The sequence below is a fragment of the Protobothrops mucrosquamatus genome, unplaced genomic scaffold, assembly GCF_001527695.2.
Source record: "Protobothrops mucrosquamatus isolate PMUCROS unplaced genomic scaffold, P.Mucros_1.0 scaffold1002, whole genome shotgun sequence".
NCBI classification, from domain to species: Eukaryota; Metazoa; Chordata; class Lepidosauria; order Squamata; family Viperidae; genus Protobothrops; species Protobothrops mucrosquamatus.
The window spans coordinates 77,913-90,995 of NW_015387239.1; the positions used below are offsets into that span (position 1 = coordinate 77,913).

The window sequence follows — 13,083 nt, forward strand, 5'->3', positions numbered from 1 at the left end:
CGATTTTTAATACAATTTTAATTACGACACAGCTACCAATATTTGGCTTTTAATTTGGTCTTAGAGGGGTTTTTTTTTTATTTTTGGTATTTATTTATGTATTGTATTGTTATTTGTTTTTAATATGCTGTGCACCGCCCTGAGTCCTTCGGGAGAAGGGCGGTATATAAATCAAATTAATAATAATAATAATAATAATCTGATCTGTAAACAAATATATCCAGACACTAAAATGCACCATCAATTTGATTTATGTTTTATCAACTCAGCTGTCAATTCTTAGCAACCATGTGGATAGATCCTCTCCAAGATGATCTGTCCCCAACCTTCAAGTCTCCCAATGGTATACCCATTGCCATTGAAACAGAGTCCTTTTCCTTTCCTGCAGATTATCTTTGTAAACTGGATTCATGATTATTTCTAACAATGGTTTTTAAGGAAATTCTCACTCTTTAAAGTTTTGTACAGTCTGAAATTGACTTGAAAACTGGGATAGAAATTGAAACAAGGACATCAATACAAAGTCAAAACCATCAACATGAAATAACTACATAATCCTTTAATTTTTTTAGAAATGATCACATTCACAATATTGTTACCAAATGCATACCTACCAAGTCACTTGCATGAGAGAAACTGGGACAGCAGCTGCATAGATTGCCAGATCACCATATAAATAGATGATTAAACAGAAGTAAAATAAATTCACTCCCACTACAAGGAAGAAAATGAAATAAAGATTAAACTATTGCAATTCACATAATTGTATCGCATTACTTTTTTTAAAAAAATGCTTGATATTTTAGTCATGTCTTGTTGAAAGTTACTTTTTTAGAACCCATGGATGCTGAAATGAAATGGACCCAAAATACTGCTTGAAAAAAAGAATCTAATCCATGCATAGTGGAATTAAATCTTACAGGCGAAAATATGGTACCCTATCTAGTATTTTAAAATCTGTAACATTGTTTTCTATAATTAAGTATTTCACATTGTTATATTAAATATAAGGCGCTCACTATGACAAACTTCCAGGCAGAAGGGAAGGATATATATGGTACTTTTACACTGCCCTATAATATGAATTCTAATAGCAGATTTCTACAACCTAGAGCAGACATGTCAAACTGCGATGTCATGTATCGGGACTGTTTTGTCATTGCCGGCAATGGGGTGGGCGCGGCTTCGGGGTGACGCATCTGGCCCGCGGGCCGGTAGTTTGACACCCCTGACCTAGAGCAGAATACCTGCTTCATTGGACTACAATTTGCATCTATTATTTCACTTGCAGTATATAAAAATTATGATAGGTGCAGTGTGATCACATTGAAATTTCATTTTATCAAAGCATACAGTAACCCTCTTTGATGTATTATAGGTAGTCCTCGACTTCAGACTGGTTTGAAGTTCTAAAGCTCTACCTGGGGGGTACTTACAACCTAGATTTGAAATTCTGACGGTTGTTCCCCCACCTGTAGTCATATGACTTCACTTTGGGTGCTTGGCAACTGGGCCAAACGTTGGCAGACTTCCATGATGCATTTTACAACTGATTTGCTGAAAACCAGAGTTTACTTCCAGTTTCCAAAACTGAATATGATTCTAATCTTGCCAAATTACCATATGATTTATAAAAGGCGATGATGCAATACTTTTTCTTTACAATTTGGGGACAAAATTGTTGGCATGCAAAGAAGCTTTTATGATCAGACATAAGGAAATATAAAGAAATCCCAAAACACATCAACTTGTTTTTCAAAAAGGAACCGAAATAACTCAATCTAAACATATTTCATTTTCAAAGTAATCAGGCCAAAGACAAAAGGCATTAATTCAAAGACAGGAAGAAAAAAGGAATATAAGAAATCAAAAAATTGAGTACATTCAGCTGACACTAGGAATGATCTTCCGTAGTCTATTTGTGAGGACGGAATATATGTGCATACAGTTATATACATATGCACACACTGTATACATATACGCATGCACAACTCTGTTAATACATAAGTATTCTTCGGTCAAGTTTAATGCTTGGTGATTTTATGTCTCTGTATGTCCTGGATAACAATACATTTGCAAACCACCTATATCTCAGCAGTGTTGAGCTACTGGATTAACTCCATGCATGCTCAGATAAATAAATACACAATTTAAATAAAAAGTAAATAAATTGTCAACTCTTTCTTCTGAGTTTTGGCTTCCAATCTAGCCTATTAATTATCCTTATAGCCTATTTGATAGTCTCCCATTCGAGTATTAAATGCATCTGACTCTACTCAAATTTTGAGATCAGCCAAGGTCACCGCTAGAAAAATACAAGTACTACAACAATTGGCAACCCTCTTTCTTGGCAAAAATAATACCTTTTACATTTAAAAAAACCTCCCCAAACCAGAAACAACATGGTGTACTCAGCAACTACATGTCTTCTAAATGGGGTCAAGGAAAAAGTCTTGTATTTCTTCAGAACACTTTGCTCAAAAGATAAATGGAAATAGGCACTATTCACCTAGGCCAGGGATGTCAAACTCGCAACGTCACGTGATGTGTCGTGACGTATTGTGACTTTTTTTGCCATTGCCGGCAATGGGGTGGCCGCGGTTTCACTATGATGCATCCAGCCCGTGGGCCGGCAGTTTGACACCCTTGCCCTAGGCCATTGTTCAGCAGTATTAATTCTGTAACTGTTTAGCATACATTTTCCCCATTATAATTTGTCTCACTTCCTGGAAGCGGTTCCTACCAATTTATTTTATGAATCAGTACCAGAAGTATGTTGAAGTCTGACCTGATGCAAAGCTTGGATAGGCAGTCATTTGTTTTAAGCATCTAGCTCAGTGGTTCTCAACCTGTGGGTCGGGACCCCATTTGGGGTCGATCGACCATTTCATGGGGGTCGCCAAGCAAGGCTGTCCGCCATTTTTTTGTCCGCCATTTTTTTTGTCCGCCATTTTTTTCCCCCTTTTCCAGTGGGTGCCTTACCTCCCTTGAGCTGGGCCAGCTGGTGGTCGGCCTGCTCCGTCTCTGCCGCTTGCCAGCTACGCCTCGGCCGGCGCAGGGGGCGGAACCACGCATGCGTGGTGCTCCCGGGCAGGGAAAGTCCTCGACTTACGACCGGTTGGGTAGTCCTCGACTTACGACCGGTTTAGTCCTCGACTTACGGCCGGTTTAGTCCTCGACTTACGACCGGTTGGGGTCGCGGCATTAAAAAGGTTGAGAACCACTGATCTAGCTCATCAGTAGGTGGCAAGCTTTCTAGTTTCCTCTATGCATGATATGCTGAAACATGAACAAGGCCGATTATGTATTTTTTAAAATAAGTAATTATCTATGAACTCCAGTAATCACCAATATTTCCAATGAAGGAGAATATTTGTAGCTCAGGGTTGAAATGAGAGGACCTTGGTGATGTTACCTAGTTAGGGTAATGAAACATCTGCAAGAAAACAAGCAAGCTCAGAGAGCACCAAGGACCCCTCACCAATATATTTATGCCTGCTGAGGTCTGTTGCCAGGCTGATTTTTCACTTGCCTTACCACCTATTCCTCTCTAGATACTTATTTAAAGGTTCCTTATGACTACCCAGAGATCAGACTTTGACTTCAACATCCAGCTGAAACCAAAGGCTGGAGGTGTGAAGAGTCTGTTGCATACACAAGTTCAAATTGTAACACTAGAGGAAATTCACTTTCTACTTTCCAGGCCACTATTGCGTCAGAGCCATTAAAATGTGTACCATCATGAATTAATGCATCACACAATATGCAATGCCAGTTTCAATTGCTAATTGTATATTGCAATTAAGAGGGCAGTGCAGTACAACAGCCATCCCGGTTATAAAACCTCCATTCATTATATAACTTCAATAGAGTCATCAGTTCATTTATTGCTAGTATATCTATGCCCATTGTATAGCCCACAAATGGGATTTCATAATGAATAAGCCGAATAATTTTACAGTATGCTAATAGATGGAAACCATAAAAATTCTTGTTTATGTCTACAACATATTCTTCTTTCTCCTCTTCTCCTAAAATATTTTGGTTCTTAAAAATTATTAAAACTTAGTGTAACTGAAGAGGAAAGCATAAAAAACAATAAGAAACCCACAAAATATTAGGTATCTGTTAATAGCGATATGTCTATAAGTAGAATAAAAGCAGAACTATTTCTCTGCAGTAATAATCAGTAATTATGTCCCCACCTTTAGCTATTCATAATATTAAAATGAGACAAGAGCAACAGGGCAATCAAAAGGATATTTATTCCCAGCTTGGGCTTTATTATTATTTTTAAAATAGTAAATAGATTAAAATATTCATTAATTCTTTAAGATCCATTGCAGCTTTTCCCCCAGCTAAATGTACAAACAACTGCAGTTATAAATGCTTATTAAAATCTTATTCAAAGAAAAAAAATCAAATGCAAATTAATCTAAAACCAAATAAAACTTGAACATTACGGTCATTATTCATGTATATTATTTATTAAACTATAATGGATTTTTGTCAGCACTTTTGTAAATGCTAAATTGAATATATTAGAGAACAAATACTCCTTATTAGGAGAAAGAGAAATTAGTCTCATGAAACTCTGACATGAAAATGAGTTTGGAATAACATTCAAGTTTAAAGTCAAGCTATGACTGCCTCATCTAACAAGATCAAGACAGCACTTTCATCTTTCTAGAACAGTTAGGTATTATCAGGTTGATCCAATCTGGGTTGGTCACAGGGATTGGAGGTTTAGTCTTCCCAGCTTTTGGACTCGTGCTGGAGCCAATCATCAGGGAACTTCTCTCTCCCAGAATGTGTGCCTTGGGCTATTTCTATGTGTAGTATTTATGTGGTGCCTGATTGCATGTGGCTTTTTAGTTGTTGATAGGGATGTTGATGGCTGGCTATTAAATCGTTGACTGTTGTTTCCTTGTGCTGTCAAGTCCTCGACTCCTAATACCTGATAAGCTGGTGGTAAATCAATACTTCTGTTGATTGTCCAGGGGCTGTTTCCCAGGCTTCAATCATTTCCCTGGCTATTTTTGTACCTGCTTGGCCAACAATCTTAGTAGCTGCAAAATTGAATATATGTCCTTGTTCATTGCAATGTGAGACTACTAATGAGTTTAGATCTCCTTATCTGACTGCTCGCTTGTGTTCTTGCAATATGGTGGTTAGCTTTCTCTCTGTCTGTCCTACATAGTCTATCAGGTTGAACCTCGACCCTGATGAATTTGGGCCAGAGATTCACTATTTTACCATTTTAGTCTGCCCCTAATAATAAGCTCTTCAAATGATATCCCAGTGATCCCCTTGGCTCCGTCCTTCCGCTTTACTTGCTATCTCCCCTTGGAGAGATAGGGTGAATGAGAGTCTTTTATAGTCATGTGAACAAGTATACCAATATAAAATCCTTTTTTCTTTTTTAACTAATGTAGACACATCAACATTTTATTTTCATTAAAGCAGTATGTATAAAGGTGATGTAACTGAACAAAAACCTACAGTATAAAAAATTGTCTATTTAACATAAAATTAACAGATATGCCATTTCCTTCCATAGAAAAAAGTTCGCCCTTTAGCAGAAACAACTTCAAATAGACAATTCTTATAACCCGTCTACTAGTTTCTGATATCAAATAGGAGTATTTTTTTTCCACTCCTTCATGCAGATTTTTTTTCAGCTGTGCAACATTGAGAGTGATTTTTTTGCATGCAAAGGTTGTTTCAAATCACTCCACGGAATCTTGATGGGATTTAGACCTAAGCTTTGGCTTGACCATCTCAGAATGCTCCGTTTCCCTTCTCTTTTTTTCAGCCATTTCTTGGTGGATTTACTACAATGGTTATTGCCATTGTCATGTTACAAAGTCCACTTTTGGTTAAGCTTTTGACAGATGATCTCATGTTATCCTCACCCTCTGGCACAATGAACAATTCATGGTAGATTATACGATAGACAGCAAAGCGCTCCATACCATAACCTCGCCACTGCCTGCTTTACAATTAGAATCAGTTTCTTCTGGTGAAATGATGGCTTTGGCTTTTTGCATGTCTTCTGATATTGTGACCAAACAACTCAATTTTTTTATCTTGCATGCACACAGCACACTGTTCCAGAAGCCCCAATCTTTGCCTCGGTGTTCATGAGCAAACTTTAGTTCTGCCCTCATGTTATTTCAGTAACAGTAACAGTAATAGTTTTCTCCTGGCACACCTCCCGTGTAGATCTAATTTGTGCAGCTTCTTGCTAATGGAAGTCTCATGAACTTTGACACCAATAGTAGTGAGAGCTACCTCTAGGTTAACATGGTAAAATTCTGGGGTTCTTAGGGATTTATTTCAGCATCTTGTGAACTTGCTGGGATGGCCTGCCCTGGGCAATTTGGCACTTGTTTGAAATCTTTTCCATCTCTTAATCATCTTCTTGACAGTGGAATGATTGATGTACAATTGTTTGGCAATCTTTTTAAATCCCTTTCCCAGACTCATAGGTGCCTATAATCTTTTTTAAGGTCTAGACACAATGATACCACACACTTCAAGAACAAAGAGCAAATCAAACTAAATATCTGAGGTTTCAATAAGGCAGATTCATCCATGATCCTCTCTAATAATGTTCTAATCATTTGTACCTGATCTGGTGCATTTATAATTTTAGGTATTTGAGGTAGTGGTAAATCTACGAATGTGCTTACTTTTTCCAAATGTGAAATGTGCATTTATATTTATTTCAATCACAGAATGCACTACGAAATGTAAGTAGTGCATAAAATCTGTTATGTTATATCAATATTGTTGAAATGAAACTCATATCTGTATGTTAAAATACATTGAAAAATTCATTTTTCACAAGACTGTATCTGTTCACAGCACGTTTGAAATTTGTGTATTTTTGCTTGTCAATTATCACCTCAAGGGAATAGCCAGTCTTTATTTGGTCAATTGTAATCTTAAAAATCATTTCCAAATCCTTAACTCAAAGGCATTTCTCTCTCTCTCTCTCTCTCTCTCTCTCTTTCAGTGTCCAGTATATAGAAATATACATTACCACTATCATTTTAATTATTATTTTTGGTTTTACTGAAATGTTCTTATCCTTCATGATCTTTTCTAGGTGTACATTGCCTTCTTTCTTGGATTTGATCTCCTTTTCATTTCTCCAGTTTTCCATATGTCTTTATTTTTGCATCCAAGAAAGTAAACTATTTACCACCTTCATCTCTTCACTATCAACAGTAAGTTCAGGCCTGATGGTTCATTTTAATTTTCTTTAAGAGTTAATATTAAACCCAATTTTTTACTTTTATCATCAGCTCATTTTATTTTCAGTTAAGTGGTATCATATTTATATCTAAGAAGGTTTAAGCTTGTATTTGATTCAGTGAATCCTGCCATTTTAAAATATATCAATTAATATAATATTGATATTCAATGAATAATAAATAATGCCATTAGATAGGATTACAAAATTTACTCAGTTACAGTCAGCCACATATCTTTTAAGAAAACATTATTGACATTCTTTCATATAGCTGTATGCCTTATTATATAATCACTTGACTGAGAGTACAGTATCCTGGTCCACTTATGTTTGCTTATTCCTAAAATGTCATATTTAATACCTTTCAGCTTTGACCATTTTAAATTTTCTGTTGTTCAGGCTTCTTACATTTCATTATCTACTACATAATTTCTTGACTTACAATTCCTTTGCAAAGGTGGTTTAGTTTACTTCACACCCACAGAACCACTCTGTCTTTGCCAGTTGCTGAGACGAAGGAGCCCTTATAGCTTCATTCCCCACCCCCCTTTGAACTTTTCTGGCAAAGCTGGTTTTTAAGAAACTCGTGGGTCTATCCTCACTTTCAAGGTTATTTGAAGTTACTGAGCCTTTCTACCATATCAAGGTGATAATCTCCTGGAAGGATATTTTGAATATATATCAGTAAATGTAAGAACAAGATAGCATCTATTTTAAAAGCTAATACTCGAATTCTCAGGAAAAAAAAAACTGAATTAGGAACAGCTGTAATATAATCAGAGGTATACCGTAAAATTAGACTGTCATTCTTCAAACAGTCGGTCCATTTTTCAGATGACATTTTTTTTCATTATCATTAACCAAAGCAAGAGACCTTCTCTTTTGATAAAATGAGGTTTGTAAAGATGTACTCTTTATCTTCACCTTGAAATGTATTGGCCAAAAAACTTTCTTAGCAAGCATGATATTAAGAATTATTTTTTAAAAAAACAATCACTAATCAAAAGCTTGATTTCTACAAAAGAAATCAATATATAGGTGATACCTTTTAGAAGGGTGACATGTAAGATAGAAGGATTATGAAAGGGCTGCTATTGCTCATTGTTAAAATCAAACCAACTAAATATATTGCTTACTACATAGGTCATTTGATTCTAGACTTGAATGTATATTTAATAATGCTTCTGATAGGGATTTTAGTTCAGTAGATTATAATCTAGATACTTAAATAGAAAGTAAAACAAAGATGCTCCCATGACTCATTTTTTGCCTACAAAAATGGCTTTTCCTTGACTCCTGCTTATGATTTAAGGTAATTCTAAGAACATATTTCTGTTTTAACATTCTGTATTCATTTGACAGACAGAACATTGTTCTGGTCGTTGATTAATAAAAATACAATCAATAAAATGAAAATGATTTCCTAACAAGAACTATTATCAACCATTTCTACGGGAAGCTTACGCATAATATAGCAAAAGTTTGCTACTTTTAAATAAATAAACTTATCTTTGATTAATAGATAGTGCGGATAAAAGCTATTGGAGTCCCCCAGGAATTTCATTAAAAGAAATTGATCACCAGTTAATCCACTGGTGACAAATGTCCCTACAGAACTGGCAATACCGAACAACCTAGGCTGACGTTTCTATGGTGCCTACATCAGAGAGGCAGTATTGGGTTTCATATGGGATTTTCTGTATTTCCCTTTCAGGACAGCTGTGGGAAGAACATGAAATCAAGCTAAAAATAAAGCTCTCCTAAATTTGGGAACTGTGATATGATATAAATATGTGGCAGGTTCAGGTACTAAAATTTGGTTATTTACAGTTACAATATAATTGAGAAGATTATGAAAGAAAGCAGCAATTTCTGTTTGACCTTCTCTAAGATCCTTTGCCCTAGTATTGATCTACCGTGATTTAACTCTAAGGTTAAGATGACATCACTGGAGAAACTATACAGATTCGGCCCACAGATGCTTTTTCACGAGGCAACTGGACTTTCTTCTTTTTCTTTGAAGACATTTCGCTTCTCATCCAAAAGATTCGTCTAAAAGAATGCAAATGACCAGCTGTCTGCAAAGAGTATAAATCCTTCCATTCCCCACCATCCAGTCAGAGCTGAAGAAGCTTCTTGGATGAGAAGTGAAATGTCTTCAAGGAAAAACAAGAACGTCCAGTTGCCTCGTGAAAAAGCACCTTTGGGACAACCCTGACCTGGATGACTAAGAATCTCCATAGACATATACAGATTCGTTTTCTTTTGAATCAGTTTCCCAGGAAGATTTGTAATTTATTTATTTTTTTATTTATAATTTAATTTATACCCCGCCCTTCTCCTCATGGGACTCAGGGCGGCTAACAGCCTCATAAAAACTACAATACAAATACAATAATTAAAAGCCGAATTAAAAAGAAATATTTAAACAGGCCGATCAATTAAAATTATCCTTAAAAATCCCCTGAAACTTTAAAATCATTAACAATTATCCCTATTTAAAANGTGTCCAGTATATAGAAATATACATTACCACTATCATTTTAATTATTATTTTTGGTTTTACTGAAATGTTCTTACCCTTCATGATCTTTTCTAGGTGTACATTGCCTTCTTTCTTGGATTTGATCTCCTTTTCATTTCTCCAGTTTTCCATATGTCTTTATTTTTGCATCCAAGAAAGTAAACTATTTACCACCTTCATCTCTTCACTATCAACAGTAAGTTCAGGCTTGATGGTTCATTTTAATTTTCTTTAAGAGTTAATATTAAACCCAATTTTTCACTTTTATCATCAGCTCATTTTACTTTCACTTAAGTGGTATCATATTTATATCTAAGAAGGTTTAAGCTTGTATTTCATTCAGTGAATCCTGCCATTTTAAAATATATCAATTAATATAATATTGATATTCAATGAATAATAAATAATGCCATTAGATAGGATTACAAAATTTACTCAGTTACAGTCAGCCACATATCTTTTAAGAAAACATTATTGACATTCTTTCATATAGCTGTATGCCTTATTATATAATCACTTGACTAAAAGTACAGTATCCTGGTCCACTTATGTTTGCTTATTCCTAAAATGTCATATTTAATACCTTTCAGCTTTGACCATTTTTAATTTTCTGTTGTTCAGGCTTCTTACATTTCATTATCTACTACATAATTTCTTGACTTACAATTCCTTTGCAAAGGTGGTTTAGTTTACTTCACACCCACAGAACCACTCTGTCTTTGCCAGTTGCTGAGACGAAGGAGCCCTTATAGCTTCATTCCCCACCCCCCTTTGAACTTTTCTGGCAAAGCTGGTTTTTGAGAAACTCGTGGGTCTATCCTCACTTTCAAGGTTATTTGAAGTTACTGAGCCTTTCTACCATATCAAGGTGATAATCTCCTGGAAGGATATTTTGAATATATATCAGTAAATGTAAGAACAAGATAGCATCTATTTTAAAAGCTAATATTCGAATTCTCAGGAAAAAAAAACTGAATTAGGAACAGCTGTAATATAATCAGAGGTATACCGTAAAATTAGACTGTCATTCTTCAAACAGTTGGTCCATTTTTCAGATGACATTTTTTTTCATTATCATTAACCAAAGCAAGAGACCTTCTCTTTTGATAAAACGAGGTTTGTAAAGATGTACTCTTTATCTTCACCTTGAAATGTATTGGCCAAAAAACTTTCTTAGCAAGCATGATATTAAGAATTATTTTTAAAAAAAACAATCACTAATCAAAAGCTTGATTTCTACAAAAGAAATCAATATATAGGTGATACCTTTTAGAAGAGTGACATGTAAGATAGAAGGATTATGAAAGGGCTGCTATTGCTCATTGTTAAAATCAAACCAACTAAATATATTGCTTACTACATAGGTCATTTGATTCTAGACTTGAATGTATATTTAATAATGCTTCTGATAGGGATTTTAGTTCAGTAGATTATAATCTAGATACTTAAATAGAAAGTAAAACAAAGATGCTCCCATGACTCATTTTTTGGCTACAAAAATGGCTTTTCCTTGACTCCTGCTTATGATTTAAGGTAATTCTAAGAACATATTTCTGTTTTAACATTCTGTATTCATTTGACAGACAGAACATTGTTCTGGTCGTTGATTAATAAAAATACAATCAATAAAATGAAAATGATTTCCTAACAAGAACTATTATCAACCATTTCTACGGGAAGCTTACACATAATATAGCAAAAGTTTGCTACTTTTAAATAAATAAACTTATCTTTGATTAATAGATAGTGCGGATAAAAGCTATTAGAGTCCCCCAGGAATTTCATTAAAAGAAATTGATCACCAGTTAATCCACTGGTGACAAATGTCCCTATAGAACTGGCAATACCGAACAACCTAGGCTGACGTTTCTATGGTGCCTACATCAGAGAGGCAGTATTGGGTTTCATATGGGATTTCCTGTATTTCCCTTTCAGGACAGCTGTGGGAAGAACATGAAATCAAGCTAAAAATAAAGCTCTCCTAAATTTGGGAACTGTGATATGATATAAATATATGGCAGGTTCAGGTATTAAAATTTGGTTATTTACAGTTACAATATAATTGAGAAGATTATGAAAGAAAGCAGCAATTTCTGTTTGACCTTCTCTAAGATCCTTTGCCCTAGTATTGATCTACCGTGATTTAACTCTAAGGTTAAGATGGCATCACTGGAGAAACTATACAGATTCGGCCCACAGATGCTTTTTCACGAGGCAACTGGACTTTCTTCTTTTTCTTTGAAGACGTTTCGCTTCTCATCCAAAAGATTCGTCTAAAAGAATGCAAATGACCAGCTGTCTGCAAAGAGTATAAATCCTTCCATTCCCCACCATCCAGTCAGAGCTGAAGAAGCTTCTTGGATGAGAAGTGAAATGTCTTCAAGGAAAAACAAGAACGTCCAGTTGCCTCGTGAAAAAGCACCTTTGGGACAACCCTGACCTGGATGACTGAGAATCTCCATAGACATATACAGATTCGTTTTCTTTTGAATCAGTTTCCCAGGAAGATTTGTAATTGTCTGCCAAATTTGTAATTGTCTGCCAAACAAGATTTGTAATTGTCTGACATGGGTCAGTTCATTAAGATTAGGGTTTGAAACCATTGCCCTTTAGCCAATCTTGTGGTTCCCCTGAAGAACACTTTGGCTCTCCTTTGTTAATTCTTCAACAAAAGCAGTGTTTCATATTAATTTTTACAATAAAGTTATGATTTTGGTTTGCCATCCTCTGTTTTCTTCAATTAAGGTAGACATTGTGCCAGTTCTGTTTTATAAACAGTCATAGACCTTCATTGATTGATACTTTCATTACTGCACACGAAAAAGGAAGATCAATGAGTTTCTCCAGGAGTGGTACATGACATATATGCCTAGAATCCATTACTACAATAAATGACTCCAGAATCCCTGTTAGAGGAGGCCAAGCTATCCTTCAGAGTTAGACTCCTTTCATGGAAATAGTCTGAAGATTTTCTTTCTCTTTAAGACTACATACCGATTCCCTATAAAGTATAACCTGAAGTCTTATGTGTCTTAGCTTAAATTGGTAAGATAACAATTTGACAAGCATTGATTCTTATAAGATTACCAAAGGAAATGTGCAGGGTATGCAGCAAATACAAAGACTTTCTTTTTTTTAACAAACCTATCGCTAGTCTGCGTATAACAGCAATTATAATAGAACATGATATTCTGAAAAGCTTATTCTTTGCCTGCACTATATCTTTTTATCCTGGTAGCAAATCTTGCCAGGTTTTAATTGGGCATTGTATCAGATATATTCAGCGTGACTGCATAAA

General features: G+C 35.3%; 1 protein-coding gene across 1 annotated transcript in view; it reads right to left on the reverse strand.

Annotated features, from left to right (window-relative positions):
• Positions 1-13,083, reverse strand: part of TMEM104 (transmembrane protein 104) — a 77,117-nt gene that overhangs the window by 44,420 nt on the left and 19,614 nt on the right. Inside the window, exon 7 of the mRNA XM_015819856.1 lies at positions 615-714. Within this exon, the coding sequence (XP_015675342.1) occupies positions 615-714 (100 nt within the window). The remainder of the gene's footprint in view (positions 1-614; positions 715-13,083) is intronic.